The 22,611-nt window shown below is 51.4% G+C and overlaps 2 protein-coding genes across 14 annotated transcripts in view; both read left to right on the top strand.

Annotated features, from left to right (window-relative positions):
- SLC2A5 (solute carrier family 2 member 5) overlaps window positions 1–6,899 on the top strand; it is a 35,332-nt gene extending 28,433 nt beyond the window's left edge. For 6 of the 7 annotated variants that reach the window (XM_077975796.1, XM_015146614.3, XM_077975785.1 and 3 more), the window contains 8 exons: window positions 1,820–1,972; window positions 3,713–3,838; window positions 3,915–4,102; window positions 4,227–4,337; window positions 4,945–5,046; window positions 5,369–5,444; window positions 5,848–5,975; window positions 6,080–6,899. In XM_077975796.1, the coding sequence (XP_077831922.1) occupies window positions 1,820–1,972; window positions 3,713–3,838; window positions 3,915–4,102; window positions 4,227–4,337; window positions 4,945–5,046; window positions 5,369–5,444; window positions 5,848–5,975; window positions 6,080–6,283 (1,088 nt within the window). In that variant the 3' untranslated portion in view covers window positions 6,284–6,899. The remainder of the gene's footprint in view (window positions 1–1,819; window positions 1,973–3,712; window positions 3,839–3,914; window positions 4,103–4,226; window positions 4,338–4,944; window positions 5,047–5,368; window positions 5,445–5,847; window positions 5,976–6,079) is intronic. The other variant, XM_077975774.1, reaches the window with a different exon arrangement.
- Window positions 6,900–17,437: 10,538 nt separating this feature from the next.
- Window positions 17,438–22,611, top strand: part of SLC2A7 (solute carrier family 2 member 7) — a 47,689-nt gene continuing 42,515 nt past the window's right edge. For all 7 annotated transcript variants that reach the window (XM_077975749.1, XM_077975698.1, XM_077975708.1 and 4 more), the window contains exons 1-3: window positions 17,438–17,598; window positions 18,827–18,925; window positions 20,804–20,964. In XM_077975749.1, the coding sequence (XP_077831875.1) occupies window positions 17,548–17,598; window positions 18,827–18,925; window positions 20,804–20,964 (311 nt within the window). In that variant the 5' untranslated portion in view covers window positions 17,438–17,547. The remainder of the gene's footprint in view (window positions 17,599–18,826; window positions 18,926–20,803; window positions 20,965–22,611) is intronic.

Raw genomic sequence — 22,611 nt, forward strand, 5'->3', positions numbered from 1 at the left:
AGCTCCCAGGAGGCCTTCCCTTCCTCTGCGGCCCTTTGCCCTGGGCCTTTGAGGTGTTACTCCCTCTTCCCACCTAGACATGCTAAGAGCTGCTTTAACGACAGCCCGTCTTTGCTCTGAAAATGAGGAAGAATCGGTATTAATGAACTGTGATGTCTCTTTTGAAATACTAAGCAGAGACGTCTGTGGGTAGAATTGCCAAGTTGGAAAACATGGCCTCAGGTACCCTCCTATCTCAGTGCTATCAAATACCCTGCCATCAACAGCAGCTCCAACCTCTGCTCACTCCAAACTCTGTTCCTGAGAGTCTCCCTTCAGAGACCCATGTCCCTGAGCCTCTGTTTGACTCAGGATTTGGTACCTGATACTTGGACTCGTGAAACTTCCTCTCCATCCCCAGCCTCTGGATGTGCTTTTAGGATAATTAAATAGGACAATATATGTGAAAATACTTTGGAAACTGTAAAATTAAATTCTGCCTATGTTTTTTAATTAACATCAGGCAACACCTCATTCTATAAAATAGAGTAAGTTTTCCCTCCACCAGATTCCAGTACGATGGGAAAATTTATAAGTTTAAATACTGGGGATTTGAAAGTAGTCCAGGCATTACAGAAATCCCAGAAATGCAGATATTCTATAATAGGTATTGACATTTTTAATGCTTAGTAAGACCTATAACTTGTTCTTAAAGGTATATGAAAATATCTCTGCATTGGTTTATTTACTGTTCCTATTAGGTAAAGCTGGGGGCCAGGGGTCCTTGGCCATACACACATACACATACACACACACCCAGGCCATATATATACACACACACATACACACACACACAGAGGCCATATACACACACACATACACACCAGGCCATATCCATAAACACACACACACACAGACCATACACACACACAGGCCACATATATATGTATATCTATACACACACACACAGAGGCCATACACACATACACACACACGCCATATGTAAATACACACAGGCTATATATATATATTACGTGCACACACACACACATATATATGTATTTTTAGTGGAAACAGGGTTCCACTATGTTGCCCAGGCTGGTCTCAAACTCCTGGCCCCAAGTAATCTATCCTCCCCACTTAGCCTCCCCAAGTGCTGAAATTACAGGCATGAGCCATCACACCCAGCTGCCTTGCCTTTTTTTTTTTTTTTTTTGAGACGGAGTCTCGCTCTGTCACCCAGGCTGGAGTGCAGTGGCCGGATCTCAGCTCACTGCAAGCTCCGCCTCCCGGGTTTACGCCATTCTCCGGCCTCAGCCTCCCGAGTAGCTGGGACTACAGGCGCCCGCCACCTCGCCTGGCTAGTTTTTTTTGTATTTCTTAATAGAGACGGGGTTTCACCGTGTTAGCCAGGATGGTCTCGATCTCCTGACCTCATGATCCGCCCATCTCGGCCTCCCAAAGTGCTGGGATTACAGGCTTGAGCCACCGTGCCCGGCCGCTGCCTTGCCTTTTACTAAACAGATCCTCCTCAAAAAGCAGAAATGTGAGCTGGTCTAGACTCAGGCCAGGGAGCAGGGAAGGCCATAAATCCAGTTGGCCGGTGTCCGCAGATGATACGGGCCAAAGCAAGGGCCCCTGTGCATGAGCTCCTTTGATCTGTTTGTCTTTCCTTAAAGTACTGAGAAAAGAGGGCTGAGAAAAGAAGTGTTTGCTTTCTCCTTTGCAGTTTTGAGAGAGTTCCCAAATAATGTTATTGCTAAGAATAATATACTTGAAGACAGCTTGTCCCTGCCAGACTCATTTTTCCTGATGGTGTTTCTATTTCACCTCTTCCCAGGTTTATCTTCCAACGTGGTCCCCATGTACTTAGGGGAGCTGGCCCCTAAAAACCTGCGGGGGGCTCTCGGCGTGGTGCCCCAGCTCTTCATCACTGTTGGCATCCTTGTGGCCCAGATCTTTGGTCTTCGGAATCTCCTTGCAAACGTAGATGGTGAGTTCAGGACATCTCGGGACCACCCCCACCCCTTCACCACCACCCTTGGCCCCCTCCTTGTGTTCCAAAGCTACCACCACAGGACAGGACTTTCTGCAGACTGGTCTCTTCTAACAGGCTGGATGTCCTTGGGGGGCCCATGCTGTCCTGAGTCCACACAGCAGGCCCTGGACAAAGGGGCAATGATGGACTGGCCGGTGTTTACTATCTAGTCCCTCTTAGGAGATGGATGAGGTGGCTTTGAGTAATTGGCTTCTCTGCCTGCTCAGTGGCTGTCCATATGGAGGCCTGTGGCATAGCAATGACAGCCACCAGTGTGCCAGGCTCTGTGCTTGGGGCGGCCCCAGCATCAGTTCATAGGACCCTCCCAGCAACGCTGCTGCCTGGGGCTCGGTGATTATCCCATTTTGCAGACCAGAAAGAGAAGTAGCAGGAGTCAGGGTGGCCTGGCCCCGTGGGGGAGGTTGTGAGGACATCCCAGACCCTACCTCCACCCTCCCAAAGACAGCCCGGGGCCTGGCCTGTGGCAGGTGCACAGACACCTGTAACCAGGGTTGTTTTTGCATGACTTTCCCTTTAAACTATCATCAGTCATCCCATCAGTCAAAACACAAGCCAGTTCCTGCCAGGGTTCCACACACTGCCTGCAAGTCAGTCAAGTGGATCATCAAGCTCTGTGCTGCTTAGACACTGTCTGTAGAAAGTGCTTCTCGTGGGCCAAGTGCCAAGTCTCTTTTAGTAACTCATGTATTCCTCAGAACAGCCCTATGAGGCCTGTACCAGTATCATAGTCACTGTACAGGTGCATCACAGGCACAGAGAGATTGGAAAACTGGTCCCAGGTCTTATGAGGATGCAAGCCCAGCGGCACAGACTTAGGTCCCTGTTTAAGTACCACGTGCTCCGGCCTCTCCTTCACTCCTGCATGTGTTGGGGACACTTATGCCAAGGTGCCACATTCTCATCAGGAGCTGGGACCAGAAGTGAATAAGCTGGGTTCCTGTCTCAGGGAGCTCCAGAGCCAGACTCAGAACCACACATGGCACTCTAGGCATTTGTGTAGCTCTGGGCTTCATTGTTTTGCTTTGCCTCTAGTTTTGCTTTTGGCAGTGGCAGGGTTAATATTACCATTTCCGAATTTTCTGTAAGGGGGCCTCACAGTGTGTGGCCCTTACAACCCTCAACACATGGTCTGTGAGATGCGTCCACGCCGAGGCTTGCTCAGCATTCACTGCAGTACCAAATTCCACTCCTGAGTGCGGCCAGCCCATGTGTCCCCTCTACGTGGAATGTTAAGGACATTACCACTGTTTCCGGTGTCCTTTCTATAATCAGAGCTGCCTTGACCATTCCAGTTCAGGCATCCTGGTGGCCTGGCTTCTCTGGACATAGAGCTGGGAGTGGGCAGCTGGGTCAGGCCAGGTGTGCCCAGCTCCTCCAGCCCCTGCGAGACTGTCGTCTGAAGGACACAGGGACGTTCTCGCCAGCACTTGGTATTGCCGGCCTCATCGGTGTGGTCCGTCTGATGCGCTCAGGGGTGCGTCCCTGCTGAGCCCTGCCGCAGGTGTTTCCCGAGTGTCCACCGTCGGGAATTGCTGTTCTTAGGGCTGGGAAGCCTGTGCCCTCCTGGAGGCTGCGCCCCACTCAGGATGACGGCGCTGGGGCCGGCTCTGCAGAGGGCGCCTTCGGGGTGGTGGGGAGGCCGCTGGTGCCAGCTCGCTGCTGCCTTCTTCCCAGGCTGGCCAATCCTGCTGGGGCTGACCGGGGTCCCCGCGGCGTTGCAGCTCCTTCTGCTGCCCTTCTTCCCCGAGAGCCCCAGGTACCTGCTGATTCAGAAGAAAGACGAAGAGGCCGCCAAGAAAGGTAACGAGGGCTCGGACGGGGGCGGCCTCCAGGCTCTGCCCCCCAGCCCCGGTTCGACGGTGCCGCTTCTCCCCAGCCCTACAGAGGCTGCGCGGCTGGGACTCCGTGGACAGGGAGGTGGCCGAGATCCGGCAGGAGGATGAGGCAGAGAAGGCCGCGGGCTTCATCTCGGTGCTGAAGCTGTTCCGGATGCGCTCGCTGCGCTGGCAGCTGCTGTCCGTCATCGTCCTCATGGCCGGCCAGCAGCTGTCGGGCGTCAACGCTGTATGGGCTGGGCTGCGGGAGGACTCCGGGGGCGCGGGGCGCAGGTCCTGGGGCGCCGGGCGTGGGTCCCGGCGCCGAGGCCGCCTCCTCCGGGCAGCCGCCCAGCCCCGCGCTTGCCTTGCAGATCTACTACTACGCGGACCAGATCTACCTGAGCGCCGGCGTGCAGGAGGACCACGTGCAGTATGTGACGGCCGGCACCGGGGCCGTGAACGTGGTCATGACCATCTGCGCCGTGAGTGTCCTGGGAGTGGCCCGCAGCCTCCACCCAAGGCCCCTGGGGCCCCCACGCCCCAGCCTCGGCGCCGCCAAGAAGGCAGCCGGTGGCCCCAAAACGTGGAGGCCCAGCCCCTACTACGGAAACTCCGCGTGGGAGGTGGCCCCGCACCGGCCCCTCACACTTGGGGCTGCCGAGCCGTACCGGGCCCAGGGCCACCACCTGACGGGGATGTAGGGGCGCCTGGACCGGGCAGCACCCACTGCTAGGTGGCTCCGAGCCCAGGGTACCCGGAGTGAGGCTCGGCCACCTGGGGATGGGAGCAGGCTCCGTCTCCGTTGCATGCAGACATCTGGCCTCCAGAGGGCAGGAATCCTGAGGCTCAGGGTTGTGGGATTAGGAGGTCCTAGAGCTGAGTCTCAAGGGTGGGCAGCTAGGGTCCCGCATCACAGCCACAGCCGACTTCCCGCTGGCTGCCCAAGGGCATGTCTTGCACATGTGAGTGTGAGTGTGCGAGCACACGGGTGGGCACCCGGTCTGCCCAGCTCTCCTCATAGCTGCCCCATTGGAGGGGGCTGGCGGGAGTGAAGCTGGGCCTCCCCCCGGCCCTGCCACCCTCCTGTAGGTGTTCGTGGTGGAGCTCCTGGGTCGGAGGCTGCTGCTGCTACTGGGCTTCTCCATCTGCCTCACAGCCTGCTGCGTGCTCACTGCGGCTCTGGCACTACAGGTGAGGACGGGCCAGGGTCCCAGGAGCCCGGAGTTGTACCAGGAAGACCAGTGCCCCTCCCACCCTGCGCCTCCACCTGCCTTAAAAGGAAAAGGGGTCACAATGAGCTGTTTTAGCAAATACCACCTGGCAGACATCTGGGGACCATGTGTCCTGCCAGCTCATAGCCCACGTTCAGCTGATTTCCCAGTGGCTCATTGAGGTGGCACTGCTGGGGGAGGAGCCAGGTGCCATCCTCCACCCACCAGGGCAGGTTGGCGGCCCCCTGGGGTCCCGTCCTAGCTTATCTGCTCCAGGTGAACCAACTGCTTTCTCTCCACAGGACACGGTGTCCTGGATGCCATACGTCAGCATCGTCTGTGTTATCGCCTACGTCATAGGACATGCCCTTGGGCCCAGTACGTACCCAAAGCTGGCCTCAGGGTGTCACAACCCCCTCCGGTCCCAGAAGCTCCTGGCTGGAGCTCCTTAGAGACACCAGGTCTGGCCAGTGCAGCCCGGAAATGGCATCTCTTCCCATGCCCACTGCAAGGGGGTGGGTGGCACATAATGAAAGTGAAATGGTAAAATGGTGGTGTGGGTAGGAACACACAGACTGTGCAGGCAGCAGAGTGGGCCTCACGGGTGGTTGCTGGCCTGCCGTCCGTGTACACTGCCATTTACCTACGTGCTGCCCCACATGGCCAAGAGTCCTAGAGACGCTGCTGCCCCGGGGCCAGCTACCTGATGGGTCTGCATGGCCAGGCCTGGGATACTCGGGCCCACTCTGCCTTCAGGGAGGCTGCTCTCCTTCCCCTACAGGTCCCATACCTGCGCTGCTCATCACTGAGATCTTCCTGCAGTCCTCTCGGCCATCCGCCTTCATGGTGGGGGGCAGCGTGCACTGGCTCTCCAACTTCGCCGTGGGCTTGATCTTCCCATTCATTCAGGTGAATGGGGCCCGGGGCCCACACTCAGCAGATCCCCATGCAGTAGAGTGCGAGCTTGTGGGCGAACTGTGTCCCACACTTGTCACCTGCCCCTCTTCCTGCAGGAGGGCCTTGGCCCGTACAGCTTCATTGTCTTCGCTGTGATCTGCCTCCTCACCACCATCTACATCTTCTTGATTGTCCCTGAGACCAAGGCCAAGACGTTCATAGAGATCAACCAGATTTTCACCAAGATGAATAAGGTGTCTGAAGTGCACCCGGAAAAGGAGGAACTGAAAGAGCTTCCACCTGTCACTTCGGAACAGTGACTCCGGAGAGGAAGCCAGTGGAGCGGGTCTGCCAGGGGCTTCCCCCTTTGGCTTATTTTTCTGACTTCTAGCTGTCTGTGAATATCCAGAAATAAAATGACTCTGATGTGGAATGCAGTCCTCATCTCCAGCCTCCCACCCCAGTGGGAACTGTGCAAAGCTGGGCTGTCTCTCTCCAGGTTGGCCTGTCACCAGCCCCAAGTCAAGCAAACAGCTGGTTCTCCACTTTGCTGTATCAACCTTTGTGTGGCTCCTGGTAACATGGCTCCACCTTGCTGGGTCAGCCTTTGTGTGGCTCTTGGTAACATAACAAAAGCAGTTACTATAGTGGCGAGATGGAAGGAATCAAATTTTGCCAGAGAAACTAACTCAGTGGCCCCGACAGGTCTTCCGGGGCCATGGGCATTTGTTTAGAGCCAAATTCATCCTCTTACCAGATCCTTTTCCAGAAATACCTGTCTAGGAAGGTGTAATGCAGAAACAATGACATCCAGAAAGCTGAGGAAGAGGTTCCTGTGGAGACACTGAGTCAGAATTCTTCATCATAAATTATATTGTTAGTGGAAAATGGAATTGCTTCTGTGTAGTCAATAAAATGAATCTGATCACTTTTCAACAAGATGTGCTGTTGTTCTGTGAGCAAGTGGAAGGCAGGAGGAAGTTCCCTGCTCCTTCAGGCAGGTTTTTTTTTCTGTTTTTGCTTTTTTTTTTTTTTTTTTGAGACAAAGTCTTGCTCTGTCACCCAGGCTGGAGTGCAGTGGTGCGATCTTGGCTCACTGCAAGCTCCACCTCCCGGGTTCACACCATTCTCCTGCCTCAGCCTCCTGAGTAGCTGGGACTACAGGCGCCTGCCACCACACCCAGCTAATTTTTTGTATTATTAGTAGATACTGGATTTCACCATGTTGGCCAGGATGGTCTCTATCTCCTGACATCATGATCCACCCACCTTAGCCTCCCAAAGTGCTGGGATTACAGGCGTGAGCCACCATGCCCAGCTACTTCAGGCAGTTTGACTGCACGAGTGTCAGTTCCTTGAGGTCAGGGGCTTGGTCAGTTTTGTTTATGCCTGAATCCCCAGCATCTAGAAGAGGGCCTCTGGAGACTGAGGTGGGAGGATTGCTTAAGCCTGGGAGGTAGAGGTTGCAATGAGCTGAAATTGCACCCTATACTCCAGCCTGGGCAACACAGTAAGATCCCATTTCAAAATTTTTTTTAGTTAACTGGGCATGGTGACATGCCTTTGTGGTCCCAGCTATTTGGGAGGCTGAAATGGGAGGATCACTTGAGTCTGGGAGGTCAAGGCTTCCCTGAGTCATGATCACATCACTGCACTCCAGCCTGCATGACAGAATGAGAACTTGTCTCAAGTAAATAAATAAATGTAAGATTGAGGAAGCTTCCAAATGTCCTCAGGTATGTAGTGAAATCTTGAAGAGTCTTACAATCTTTCGACTGTGGTAGGGGAGGAAGGGAGAAGGAGTGGGGTCTTGATATGGTTTGGCTGTGTCCCCACCCAAATCTCATCTTGAACTGTAGCTCCCATAATTCCCATGTGTTCTGGGAGGGACCCTGTGGGAGATAATTGAATCATGGAGGCAGTTTCCCCCATACTGTTCTCATGGTAGTGAATCAGCCTCATGAGATCTGATGGTTCTATAAAGGGAAACACCTTTTGCTTGGTTCTCATTCTCTCTTGCCTGCTACCATGTAAGACATGCCTTTTGCTTTCTGGCATGATTGTGAGGCCTCCCCAGCCATGTGGAATGGTGAGTCTATTAAATCTCTTTTTCTTTACAATTTACCCAGTCTCTGATATATCTTTATCAGCAGCATGAAAATGGACTAACACAGGTCTCTCCCCAAAAATATAGAGAGCTGGAGGCGTTTCTTAGAAATATGAATAAAGGGTGTGAGTGTGAGTGTGTGTATGTGCAAAAATATGGATAAAACCTTGAAAGTGCTGAATGGCCTGTGGCAATTGTAGTTGTAGTTGGGTGGCACAGGTGGTGGCCAGGAAAGACATCAGTGGGACTTGGGAGCACCTTTTGTGGGTATGGAATGGAGATTCCACCAGCAACAAGCTAACCCACTCACAAGCGGGCCCAGAGGAAGTAAATAGAATACTGTGATTGAACCATCCTTGGCTTTCTGCGGCAAGGTTCTGCAGGCTGGAAGGGGCACAGAAACAATCAAAGATGAAGGCTCTCAGAACTGAGGAGAGGCCAGGTTAGAATATCAGAAGTCAAGAAACTGCAGCACCTCTAACACAGGGGAGGCTGTGAAGTTCATGGTTCTGGATGTCTGCTCCCTGGGTTCAAACCTTGATTCTGCCACATTAATTGTGCAACTTGGGAAAGTTACTTATGTTTTCTGTATCTCAGTTTTCTCTTCTGTTAAATGGCACTAATAATAAATGTCTCACATGTCCATTGTGAGAATTAAATGACTTTATATGTTTATGGTGTTTGGATCAGTGGCATGTATTTAGTTTTCTTAAGTACTTTTAAGTGCTTGGGAATAAGCATTAATCTTGAGGACAAATAAACTCACAAATAAGATATAGTGAGAGACCACTATGCATGTATACTAGGATTGAGCAATCCAGTAAATGGATGGCAGATGGTGGGGCCATTTCACAGTTGCAGTGGGAGGTTACAGATAAGCAGGGAGAGAGCACGAATGATCCATGTGGTAGTAGATCATTCTCTACTCCAAGTAGACTTGGAGACCTTGGTATGAACTCACATGCAGTTTAATATAGATTCAGGCTACATATACAAATATTTACAGATAAGCATCTACACATGGGTTAGTAAAATACAGCAGGAGGAGAGATGTGGGAATATAGAAGGGAGGTGAGGAATTTGGAAAGACAAGTACGATTTCTCCAGTTGGAGAAGGTATGATAGGAAGGTGAGGGATGGGCATTCCAGGCAGCAGACAGCACAGAGAGGTGTGGAGGCATTGAGGGATGCTACAAGTTATTTGGTCTGAAAGTGAAGCCAGAGAGGTGGCAAGGGGTGCAGGGTGGGAGAGCTGTAGTGGATCCTGTGGGTCCCAGGAGCCAAGTTGAACTTCATTGTCAAGACAACCTGGGGTTATGTGATGACCGAGCTTCCAGGAGCACCTGGCATTAATGTGAAGGGGTGGGGCTCAGATAGGGAGACAAGCTGGTAAATAATGAGGGCCCAGCAAAGCCAGCAGTAGTCAGGGATGAATCTGAGGGAGCATTCAGAGAGTCAGTAGGATTTGGGGTCCACTCAGCCCTCAGCAGTGAGCAGTCAGGCATCCCTGCCAGGTTTCTAATATGGGCCAATGGGGAATGGCTGGAAGAGCTGAGTGGCAGGTTTTAGGAGAAGGTCATATATACTTTTTGGACATGTTGAGATGGAGGAGATCATGGGACACACAGAAAATATCTAGAAGGAAGGTGGCATGTGGCTCTGGAGCTCAGGGGAGCAGGGACATAGGATTGGGGAAACTATATATATGTTAGCACCTACTGTGTGCCAGGCACAGCTCCAGGCCCTGGGACCAGGTCCTGAGTGAGAGGCGCAGTGAAGAAAAGTAGATTAGCCCAAGGGGTGACAGGTGGAGGAGCAGCTGCACAGAAAGAGGAGTGGGGCTGGCTGGGGGGCAGCAGATTCAAACGTCTTGTGAGAGAGGGTTGGCCATGGTTCAGGGAATGACGGGAGGCAAGTGATGCTGGGGCAAATAGAGGGTTGGGGAGGCAGAAGGGGGCACTGCGCAGACACTCAGTAGGCCCCCAGGAGCATCAGAGATTCTATTCTGATTGTGTCGGGAGGCCACTGTCTCACTTGAGCCAGAGAGTATCCTGATCTGATTTGCAATTTAAGAAATCATTCCAGCCGCTCCGGAAAAGAGTCTGAAGGAGCCCAGGAGACAGCAAGGAAATCAGATCCTTACAAAAGATCTGAGAATAGGTTAAAGCCTCATGTTTGTATAAGATTGACCCAGGTTTGCCAACCGAGAGGATGAAAGGTGGGAGGTGGGCTGGGTGTGCTGGCTCATGCCCGAATCTCGGTACTTAGGGAGGTTGAGGTGGGAGGATTGCTTGAGGTCACGAGTTGGAGACCAGCCTGGGCAACATAATGAGACACCCTCGCCCCCCACCATCTCCACAAAAAGTAAAAATAAAAATAATTAACTGAATATGATGGTGCACACCTGTAGTCCCAGCAACACAGGTGTCTGAGGCAGGAGGATCGGTTGTGCCTAGAAGTCATGATCATACCAGTGTACTTCAGCCTGGGCAACAGAGCAAGACCTTGTCTCTAATAAATAAATAAATGAATAACTGTTTTTTAAGGTGGGAGATGGAGCACCATCCAACAAGGGGTACAGGAAAGCCAGCAGAGAGGACTGAGCTGCCCAGCTCTGCCATTTGCTGAGACCCAAAAAAGAGTCCTCCTTGGATTCAATGACTCAGTGACCTCAGGGAGTGCTGGCAGGGGTAGTGTGGGGGCAGAAGGTAGACTGCTAGGGTGAAGACTGCAACTGAGGCAGAAAAGAAAGAATGGGAGCTCTAGTTATTGTTCACTCTTCTTTCTTCCCTTTGCTATTCCTGCTTGAGTGGGTGTTATGTCACTCACAGAACACATACACATATATAACATAAAAAAGAAGTAGACATAGGCTGGGTGCGGTGGCTCACGCTTGTAATCCCAGTACTTTGGGAGGCCAAGACAGGTGGATCACAAGGTCAGGAGATCGAGACCACCCTGGCTAACAAGGCAAAGCCCTGTTAGCCGGGCATGGTGGCGGGCACCTGTAGTCTCAGCTACTAGGGAGGCTGAGGCAGGAGAATGGCGTGAACCCGGGAGGTGGAGCTTGCAGTGAGCTGAGATGGCGCCACTGCACTCCAGCCTGGGCGACAGAGCGAGACTTTGTCTCAAAAAAAAAAAAAAAAAAAAAAAATTAAAAATAAATAAGTAGACATATATTGGAGGTTTGTAGGCAACATTTTCTTACTGATGGGGAGGCATGATTTTAAAAGTTTGGAGACCACTGGGGGCCAAGCTGCCTGCAAAGATCAGTGAAAGCTGAGAAATGACACTTTGGGAGAATGAGACAATGTCAGGGGATTGTGATGGCAGCAGCCACTCCAGACGGCCTGTCGCTGCCATCACACCAGCGGCAGCAGGGAGGTGCAGCCCGGGCTGCACATTCCATGGAGCAGGCAGGAGCTCCCCGGGTGCTGCCGCAGCCACCCAAACTACAGCTGTAGACCCTAACCTTCCGCTCCATGGAGCAGGCAGGAGCTCCCCGGGTGCTGCCGCAGCCACCCAAACTACAGCTGTAGACCCTAACCTTCCGCTCCGTGGAGCAGGCAGGAGCTCCCCGGGTGCTGCCGCAGCCACCCAAACTACAGCTGTAGACCCTAACCTTCCGCTCCGTGGAGCAGGCAGGAGCTCCCCGGGTGCTGCCGCAGCCACCCAAACTACAGCTGTAGACCCTAACCTTCCGCTCCGTGGAGCAGGCAGGAGCTCCCCGGGTGCTGCTGCAGCCACCCAAACTACAGCTGTAGACCCTAACCTTCCGCTCCATGGAGCAGGCAGGAGCTCCCCGGGTGCTGCTGCAGCCACCCAAACTACAGCTGTAGACCCTAACCTTCTGCTCCATGGAGCAGGCAGGAGGCACCTCAACCCCACCTCCCAAAGCGCTGCAGCCACCCAAACCGTGGCTACAGACTCAGGCATCCCCGCACTCTTGGGGACCCAGAAAGAACCCCCCGCCCTCACAGGCTTGGAAGTTCCTGCTTCTGCTGCCTCGCTTCTCCCTGCTGTCAGCGCCCACTTTGATCTCGGAGGCACTGCCAGGACTGCATGCTCCAGAGCCAGCAGGAGCTAGGGACAAGTAGGAGCCCCGCCCCTTCTGAGTTCACGGGGGTGGGAGCTCCCCAGGGGCAGCTGCAGCCGCCACCTGCCCCCCTGCCAGTTGCAGGCCCTGGGTGTCTCTGCATTCTGCACCTCCAGGGGCCCAGCAAGGCCTTCCCACCCCTCCCCTCTGTTCCCAGAGGTTCGGGGGTGTCTGCTCCCACTGCCTGGCACCCACTCCAATCTCGGAGATGGGTTGGGGCTGAGCCGGGGCACTGTCACAGCTCAGCTGGGTGTGCACACAACCTGGGAAGTGCCGACATGCCAGCCCCCTCCTGCCTTGGTCCCCTCTGGAATTTGGGCACTGAGGAGCGTAAGAGGGGAAGCTTAAGGGGGGCTGAGGGTGGCTCGGTGCTGGCCTACAGGTGCCCCTTACTGCAAGCAACATGGGCACCACAGATGGCTGTGGGGGGCAGACAGGTTCCTGAGTGGAAGTGGATGGGTCCCTGTAAGACCCCACCTTCAGGCCAGGGAGGGCCTAAAGGCTGGGGGCTGGGCTGCCGGTCCTGTGGACTGAACTGTGGACTTGTGATGCCTTTTCTGGGCCCATCTATGGCCCCCCATGGACCAATCGGCATGTACTTCCTCCCCTCTGAGGTCCATAAAAGCCCCGGGCTCAGCCAGAACAGGGCAGAGGATGGAGAGACGACAGGATGACCAGTTGCAGAGAGGAGCTACCCCCTCCAGGGCCTCCTCTCTACTGAGAGCTGAACACTTCTTGGGACAATCTGCCTACAGAGAGGAGCTACCTACTGTGGGTCTCCTCTGAGCTGTTCTAACACTCAATAAAGCGCTTCTTCATCTTGTTCACCCTCCACTTGTCTGCATACCTCCTTCTTCCTGGATGCAGGACAAGAACTCAGGCAAAGGCACCACTGGCCACAGAGGTTTCTGGCCAGAAAATCGACACTTCAAAGATCAGATAACAATGCTAAGTCCCTAGGATGGGATCAAGGTCAGGACACTTGGGAGGTGAGAGATGGAGGTGAAGACAGTTCAGCTGAAGAGGGTTCAGACCTGTTTGCTCACCACTGTGTCCACCGTGCCTGGAATAGTGACTGGCACAGAGTAGGGGTTCATTCAGGGTTTTTTGAATGAATGAGTCTTAGTGAGGAGGATTTTAAATGGTTGACAACAGAGCAAGAAAGAGTGAATCTGGGGAGGAGTTGTCAGTCCCCAGGTGACATATTCATAACCCAAATTAGGCAGTTGGAAGGTAGGTTTGACCAGCGTTTTTCACACTTCCAGATGTCACATACCAAAATTTGGTAGACTAACATTGGGCTGCCTCTATTTTGCAAATAAAAACATTTTTTAAAAAGGCCAGGTGCAGTGGCTCATGCCTATAATCCCAGCAGGATTGCTTGAGCCCAGGAATTTGAGACCAGCCTGAGCAACAAAGTGAGACACTGTCTCTAATTTGCGCATATATATATATATATATATAATATATATATAATTTTTTTAAAAAATGAACTATCAACAATCAAAATGAGGAAACAATGTTTTAAAAGAAAGGGCATTTTGCTATCTAGACAGGACGTAATCATGGAAAAAATTTCAGTCTTTTAAATTGAATAGATTTTTCTTTGTGAAAATCTCACTCCATTGCCCTGTGTCTTGGTATTGCTCAGTGGCTTAACCACTAGGACAGAAACATCAGAAACAAGGGCAGGGCAGGGCAGTGCATGGTACACTAGCCATTTCCATTACAGAAGGGCTCTCAGAAAGGAGAGCTGAAGTTCCAATCTGGAATGTTAGTTAGACTGAGTCTTGTCTCCTTCAATCTGCTTTCTCAAGGGCTGTTTTTTAGTTCCTGCAGGAAGAATGAGAAAGCAGGTAATTGGGATCCTGACACTCTCATCTGAACCTTTCCTTTTCCCCTCCTACTACTCTGCAGTGAATTGGTTGCTTTTTTCCCCCTTTCTTATGTGTTTCCATTTTTTTTTTTTAGACAGGGTCTCACTCTGTCACCCAGGCTAGAGTGCAATGGCATCATCTCAGCTCACTGCAACCTCCACGACGCCCAGTTTCTAGCAATCCTCCCACCTCAGCTTCCCTAGTAGTTGGGACTACAGACACGTGCCACCATACCCAGCTAATTTTTGTATTTTTTGTAGAGGCAGGGTTTCGTCATGTTGCACAGGCTGGTCTTGAGCTCCTGAACTTAAGTGATCCACCAGTCTCAGACTCCCAAAGTGTTAGGATTACCAGCATAAGCCACCACACCTGACCCTAACAGTGCTTTTTGAGGGGCTGCTCTTGTCATCCTACATTCTGCACAGCACTGGGACATGCAAGTGATACATATATGGCATCTTCTGTCTTCAGGAATTTACAGTGTAACCAGGAAGATAAACACCATGCCTTTTCCCTTTTTGCACCCTTGAACTCAAAGTGGGTCACCAGAGCCATCTCTGAAAATTTGGCTGGGGTCCCTGCTCTTGCCAGATGTCTTAGTTCATTTTATGTTGCTATAACAGAATACCACAGACTAGGGAATTTACAAGCAACAGAAGTGTATTTGGCTCATGATTCTGGAGGCTGGGAAGTCCAGGATTGAGGAGTTGCATCTGGTGAGGACCTTCCTGCTGTGTCATAATATGGCAGATTCCTTTATTTTAGCCCAGTGAGACCCACGTCAGATTTATGATACATAGACCCCTAAGATAATAAATTTGTATTGTTTTGAACCACTGCATTTTTTGGCAATTTGTTAGAGCAGCCATAGAAAACTAATATAGAGATCTTGGTATTGGGAAGTGGAGTGCTGCTGTTAACACCTAAATACTTAAAAGTATGTAAATGGCTTTAGCATTGCACAATGAGAAGAGGCTGGGAGAATTTTTAGAAGCATGCTATAAAAAGCTTACATTACCTTGAACAGGCTATTAGTAAAAATATGAATGTTAATGACCCTGCTGATGAGGACTCAGAAGGGACGGAGGAGCAGAGTGGAGAAAATGCCTCTCCCTTTAGAGAATACCTACAATAGGCCAGGCACAGTGGCTCTCACCTCTAACACCAGCACTTTGGGAGGCTGAGGTGGACAGATCACTTGAGGCCAGCAGTTCAAGACCAGCCTGGCCAACGTGGTGAAACTCCATCTCTATTAAAAATACATGACCAGGCAAGGTGGCTCACACCTGTAATCCCAGCACTTTGGGAAGCCGAGGTGGGTAGATCACCTGAGGTCAGGAGTTTAAGACCAACTTGGCCAACATTATGAAATCCCCTCTCTACTAAAAATACAAAAGTTAGCTGGGCATAGTGGCACATGCCTGTAGTCCCAGCTACTCGGGAGGCTGAGGCAGGAGAACACTTTAACCCAGGGGGCGGAGGTTGCAGTGAGACAAGGCATATGAGACCACATGCCTCTCAGCCATAAGAGCCCCCAGCCCTGCGCCACCTCCTCTTCCTGGCCACTGCAGTCCAGCCTGGGTGATAGAGTGATACTCTGTCTAAAAAACAAAAACAAACAAACAAACAAAATGCAAAACTTAGCTGGGCATGGTGGCACAAACCTGTAATCCCAGCTACTTGGGAGGCCAAGGCATGAGAATTGCTTGAACACTGGAGGCCGGAGGCTACAGTGAGCCAAGATCATGCCGCTGTACTCCAGCCTGGGCAACAGAGCAAGACTTTGTCTCAAAAAAAAAAAAAAAGAGAGAGAGAGATAGAGAGAATACCTACAACATAGTCAGGAGCAGGATAAAGATAAATAAAGACCTCTCATTCTCTCAGTCTTGTCATGTACCCCACCTGTTACCATCCATGGGCAAACACATTTTTCCCCAGGTATCCTTTTTTTTTTTTTTTGAAACAGGTTCTTGTTCTGTCACCCAGGCTGGAGTACAGTGGTGAGATCATGGCTCACCGCAGCCTCAACCTCCTGTGCCCCAGTAATCCTCCTACCTCAGCCTCCCAAGTAGCTGGGACCATAGGAGTATGCCACCACGCCCAGCTGATTTTTGTATTTTTGGTAGAGATGAGGTTTCACCATGTTGCCGTGGCTGGTCTTGAGCTCCTGAGCTCAAGCAATCCACCCACCTCAGTCTCTCAATGTGCTGGGGTTACAGGCATGAGCCACTGCACCCCGGCCTTCCCCAGGTATACTATATGTATTCTGCTTTGATCACTTCTCTTAAAGGTCATGTTAATTAAAAAACATATTAATGTTTCCATGTTCTTACATTTCAAAATTATCCTTTGAAACAGAAGTCTGGCATTCCAATCAGTTAGCTACTCTTATTTATTCAGTCATTCTCTACTTTTTTTTAAATAACGCTAGTAGAGATGATTCTGAAATGAGCACCTTTGTCCAATATTTTATTGACTTATTTAACACTATTAAGTGTAATTCGAAATAATAACTACATTTCTCTGAAAGTGTCTAATTTGTTCTTTCCCCCAAATGGACAATTAGTCCAAATGCACAAGAGGAGGCATACATGAAGAACCTACGAACACACAGAAGGAAACAGCAAACACTGGGGTCTACTTCCAGCTGGAGGATGGGAGGAAGGAGAGGAGCAGCAAAGACAACTATTGGGTACTGGGCTTAATACCTGGGTGATGAAATAATCTATACAGCAAACCTCCGTGGCACAAGTTTACCTATGTAACAAACATTCACATGTACCCCTGAACCTAAAATAAAAGTAAAAACAAAAAAAAAATCCAGGTACTTTGGCTCATGCCTGTAAGCCCAGCACTTTGGGAGGCCAAGGCAGGCGGATCACTGGCGGTCAGGAGTTGTAGACCAGCCTGGCCAATAAGGTGAAACCCCATCTCTACTAAAAATACAAAAAAAAAAAAAAAAAAGCTGGGTGTGGTGGCACATGCCTGTAATCCTAGCTACTCGTGAGGCTGAGGCAAGAGAATAGCTTGAGCCCAGGAGGCGGAGGTTGCAGTGAGCCGAGATTGCGCCACTGCACTCCAGCCTGGGCGACACAGCAGGACTCTATCTCAAAAAAAAAAGAGGCATACATGGAAAAATGCCCAGAAGCAGCATCCTAGATCCAGGTCACAGCCTCACTGGGTTTCTGAAAGTCCTCACTTCTACGGACCAATGTCAGGCAATGCTTTTTCTCTCTCCTTGGTGCAACTGGGGAGCTTTTGGTTTGGGGCTTGGTGAGTGCAAAGATGAAATTCATGCTGTGTATGATTTGTGTACTGGCAACGTGTGTCTTATCAACACTTCCAAGGAGAATTTGCTCCTGGGGAAAGTCAGCAGGGTCCAGAGAGCAAAAGAATCATAAAGCCAGGCAGGCCCAGGGGAGAAATCGTCGGTCTTTAGGTGGCTGGTGCCGAGCAGGTGTCACTTGGGAGGTAGAGCACACCTGTTCTCCCACCTGAACAAGGATGGAGAACAAAGAGGCGGGAACCCCTCCACCCATTCCATCCAGGGAGGGGGTAAGTGCCAAGACTAGGAAACTGTCACTGTCTCTCTCCCACCAGCTGTGCAGACCTGTGGAGGGAGGTGAAGGCCCTGGAATGCTTTTAGCAAGGAGGGGGTAGCGTGCTTCCCTTTCCTGCAGGATAACCAGGCCTGGGCGAGCCAGGTGGAGAAGCAGCTGTGCTCAAACCTCATGGCTCAGACACGGGCCAGAGTGGCTTAGTGACTGCTGGGAGAGCGGATGGCGCTGGAGATACCTCTCTCCCTTCCACCCCTGTTCCCCTCCACTTCCCCCACCCTTAAAGATCGAGGGGAGATGGCCTCTGAAGAATGCCCGAATCCTGCCCTTCTCAGTCTGGTTGTTCCTGGGTGTGCAGAGCTATGGGCTGTGGGCAGCCAGGGAGCTAAGTGTGAGGATTGGGTGAGGACATGTGGCACAGGAGTTGGGGGTGGAGGGGGCAGTGCAGCGGGGCATGCACCAGGGCCTTGGCTCTAGGATATGGTCACCGACCCCACCCACCTACTCCTCAGACTTTGGACCTCAGGCCAGTTCCCCTCCAAGCTGCCCTGGGTGTTGTGGCAACCATGGAAAGCCCTGGCCCTGATCACAGGGGATTGCCTGGGTTTTCCTAAGGGTCTGTTCTAGAGCCAGAGGCAAGCAGTGAGTCTCTCTGTCTGGGATGCTCTTCCCCACCATGCTCACGCGGCTGCTCCCTCTCATCCACTCTGGTTCCGGCTCAAAGGGCATCTGCTCAGAGAGGGTTCCCTGCCCTGCCCACTCTATTGAACATAGTCCCTCATTTCCCACAGGCTGCTACCCCATCCATCACCCTGTTTTATTATCCTCACAGCATTCTAGCTATTTGGAATTACCATCTTTGTCTTTTTCAGACAGGGTGGGCTCCCCTCACTAGAAAGTGAGCTTCTCAAAGGCAGTGCTTTGCTGGGCCTTTTTCCTAAAGCATCTCCTACTTCACACTTGGCCTCCAGGGCCTAGCACAGGGCCAGGCACATAGGAGATGCTCAGATACATCCTCAAGGAGGGAATGAATGCACGCAGAGACCTCATGCCTCTCAGCCCTGAAAAGCCCCAGCTCTGTGCCACCTCCTCCTCTTTTCTGGGGCACAGCCTGGGCTCTCCCGTCCCCCACTTCCAGCCCAGGCTGGAGGGAGGTGGAGGCCCAGCCACTCCACTTCCTGAGGCCCAAGCCCACAGCGTCCCGACCTTGGACTTGTCTCCCACAGCGGCTCCAGCCCACGCTGTTGCTGGCGACACTGAGCGCCGCCTTTGGCTCAGCCTTCCAGTACGGCTACAACCTCTCTGTGGTCAACACTCCGCACAAGGTGGGCACAAGGTGGACCGGACAGCAACTGACTGTGGTTGTGGGTGGAAGCTAGCGACCATATTCCTCTGTGGAGGCCGCCATATTGCCTCTAGGAGGTGCCATCTTGCCTTTGGGAGCAGCCATCTTGTCCTAGTACCCTGGATGCCCACCCCTGGAGACCAGGGTGTGGCAGGAGGTGTTTCCCCCTGGAGTGTAGTCCTTTCCAGGCACATTGGGATGCTGGGGGACCTGGATTCCCAGCCCAGTCTTTTTGGGCCTCAGGTCCCACTGCCCTCACCTTGGGTAGGCCCCTTGTTGATTGGAAAGAGAATGGGGTCAAAGGTTGAACTCAGTGGCACTTAAGGATTGGGGCAAAGGGGAAAAAAGGAAAAAGAGAAGGGGCCCTTGTCAGGTGTGGAAGAACCTGAGGGCAGAGTGTCCCCAAAGTCTAGTAAAGGATGAGAGTTAAGGAGGGAGGGACAGCCTGTGCTGATGAGTTCAGATGGGGACTGAGAACTGACCACAGGCTTAACCTTGGTATGTGTATATGCTTAAGCTTGCATACATATATTAGCATGTCTACATACACTGTATTATATTTATGTGTGTATTACATATAGATACATATATTAGTGTACTTACAATTTTTACCATGGATGGAACCTCTAAGTCAAGCAATGTACCATCGACTTAATCACATTTGATGCTAACACATTCCGTATAAGGTACATCTTATTTCCATAACTGATGAGGAAATTAAGGTTTCTGGAGGTTCTATAACTTGCCTGAAGTCACACAATTAGTAAAAATATTTCCTGGACTGGGCGTGGTGGCTTACATCTGTAATCCCAGCACTTTGGGAGGCCAAGGCGGGTAGATCACCTCATCACCTGAAATCTGGAGTTCAAGACCAGCCTGGCCAACATGGGGAAACCTCATCTCTACTAAAAATACAAAAAATAGCTGGGTATGATGGCGGGTGTCTGTAATTCCAGCTACTCAGTAGGCTGAGACAGGAGAATCACTTGAACCCAGGAGGCAGAGGTTGCAGTGAGCCAAGATCACGCCATTCTCTCTAGCCTGGGTGACAGAGCGAGACTCCATCTCAAAAAAAAAGAAAGAAAAGAAGAAGAATATTTCCTATGGTGCCTCTGGCAGAGTAAGTCTCTCAAAAGTAAATTTAAATTTTTTTCTTTTTTTTTTTTTTCTATTTTTTTAATAGAGACAGGGTCTCCCTATGTTGACCAGGTTGATCTTGAACTCTTGGCCTCAAGCAATCCTCCCGCCTTGGCTTCCCAAAGTGCTAGGATTACAGATGTGAGGCACCATTCCCAGCCAAAAGTAAATTTTTTTCTTTTTTTTTTTTTTGAGACAGAGTCTCGCTCTGTCGCCCAGGCTGGAGTGCAGTGCTGCAATCTCGGCTCACTGCAAGCTCCGCTTCCCAGGTTCACGCCATTCTCCTACCTCAGCATCCTAAGGAGCTGGGACTGCAGGCGCCCGCTACCATGCCCTGCTAATTTTTTGTATTTTTAGTAGAAACGGGGTTTCACCGTGTTTGCCAGGGTGGTCTCGATCTTCTGACTTCATGATTCGCCCACCTTGGCCTTCCAAAGTGCTGGGATTACAGGCGTGAGCCACCGCATCCGGCCAAAAGTAAATTTTTTTAACAGTGAATTTGTAACAATCTTTTTGTTTAGCCTAGTTTCTCATCTCAATCCACCATACAGTAGCTTTTTTGATTCTCAGGTAATAGTAGGGAATCAGCGGGTTTAACTGTGTCTTAACAGTTGTTAGCAGAAAAACCTCTCTGTACAATGACAGGTGGCCACTGAGAACACTTTCTCGTTCTCATGAATTGCCCAATATTCTTAGCTGTGGATGGGGCAATATTTTGCAGGTCTTCAAGTCATTTTACAATGAAACCTACTTTGAGCGACATGCAACATTCATGGACGGGAAGCTCATGCTGCTTCTATGGTCTTGCACCGTCTCCATGTTTCCTCTGGGCGGCTTGTTGGGGTCATTGGTCGTGGGCCTGCTGGTTGACAGCTGTGGCAGGTAAACAGAAGGTTCACTGCTCCCACTTACAATTCACGCTAGTAAGCCACACTGTCTCTGGGCATTTGTGCACCTGGTGGGGAGATGTGTGACCCTGAAAATCAGGAGATCTGAAGTCTGGTCTCTGCTTGGCCACAGTGATCATGACCTTAAAGCCAGTCCCCAAATGTCTCTGGGATTTCTTTCCTAGGCCGTTGCATGGGAAAAGCATTCCCTTCCGTCACCTACCACAGAGGTGGTGCAGCCTTGGAGATCAAGGTTCCTGACGGTGCTCAGCTTAGTGCCTTGTAAGCACTTCCAGTGGGTGTTCACTAAATGCTTGTTTATCGGGTGTCCTTTGGGGGTCAGGTGGCCATGGCTCCAAGTTCTGAGAGCTGCAGTCTCTCTCCACGTGTCTTTGTCAGAGTTTGTTACTGAGGCTGGGGTCAGGCTGAGTCACTCTGCCGGCCACAGTCTCATAGATATGAGATTGTTTGAAAATAAAGACTGGGCAGGTCTTTGAACTTTGCTTGGCTCACACGGATTCACTAATCGTTCTTCCTAAGCCCAGGTGCTCCAAAGACGTGACTCCACAGATAAGGAAAGATGCACAGGCCAAGGTTCCCAGGAGGGCAAAGCGTGAGCCTGGGCTCAGGGCGAGGCCTGGGGCGTTCTCTTAGTTCAGCCCACTCATTCGGATTCACGGTTACACCTGGGCGTGGTGTGCCAGGTTAGGCAGTTTGCAGGAGTGACTGGAAGGCCCTCCAGTGAAAAAGTCACTCAAAAAACCAGAGCAATTTCATTTTTGGGCATAGAAAAAAAATAGTGCTGATTGAAAATTAATTATCTATTAATTAATGCAAGACTCACAGGATCTCTTCTTGCGAATACTTGATTGACAATTAATTTGCTATACATTATGCACTGGAATGAAGAAACTGTTGACTCTAATGTAATTATACCATAATTCAAGCTTTTTTTTTTGGTCATCCAGACTGTGATGTCCTCATCTAGACCGAGAGTGATTGGACTGTTCTGGAAGCCCAGGCTTGGCCTCCACTTCTTTGTCTGAACCCATTTTCCAGATGAGGAGCCTGAGCCCAGGAATGTGGTGGTGCCAGCCTTGCCCAGTGGGGTCCTGACAGCCCCAGCCTCCCCTCCTAGTCACCAGGAAGGGCTGGGAGTCCGGAGAAGGGTGGGAACGTGTCTGGGCTGCTTAGTCTTTTTGGGCCTCCTGGCTGGCTGACTCTCCCCCATCAGGGCCTGGGCTCTGGTGGCTGCTCCTGAAGGCTGTGGCAGCCCCAGGGAGAGAAAAGTGGCCTGAGAACAGCAGCCTGCTTATCTGTGGACGCCCTGGCCAGTCTTCAGTGTTGCCAACCTGGGATATTTTCATAGAGTCCTCACCACCCGCTCCCTCCTCTTGGCACCAGAACCCCACCTTCCTGGCTGGCTCACTCAGCACACTCACTCAGGGTCCCAGCGGCCCTCAAAGATGTGTGCAAAGTGTGACACAATCACAAAGATAGTCCTGGGGTTGCTGACAGCTTCATCACCCCCAGACCTGTCGGGGTGCAAGGAGGGAGCACCTCCCCCTGGAGGTGGAGAGAGGAAATAAAAAATGAATACCAGGCTGGGCACGGGGGCTTGCACCTGTAATTCCAGCACTTT

The sequence above is a fragment of the Macaca mulatta genome, chromosome 1 (genome assembly GCF_049350105.2).
Source record: "Macaca mulatta isolate MMU2019108-1 chromosome 1, T2T-MMU8v2.0, whole genome shotgun sequence".
NCBI classification, from domain to species: domain Eukaryota; kingdom Metazoa; phylum Chordata; class Mammalia; order Primates; family Cercopithecidae; genus Macaca; species Macaca mulatta.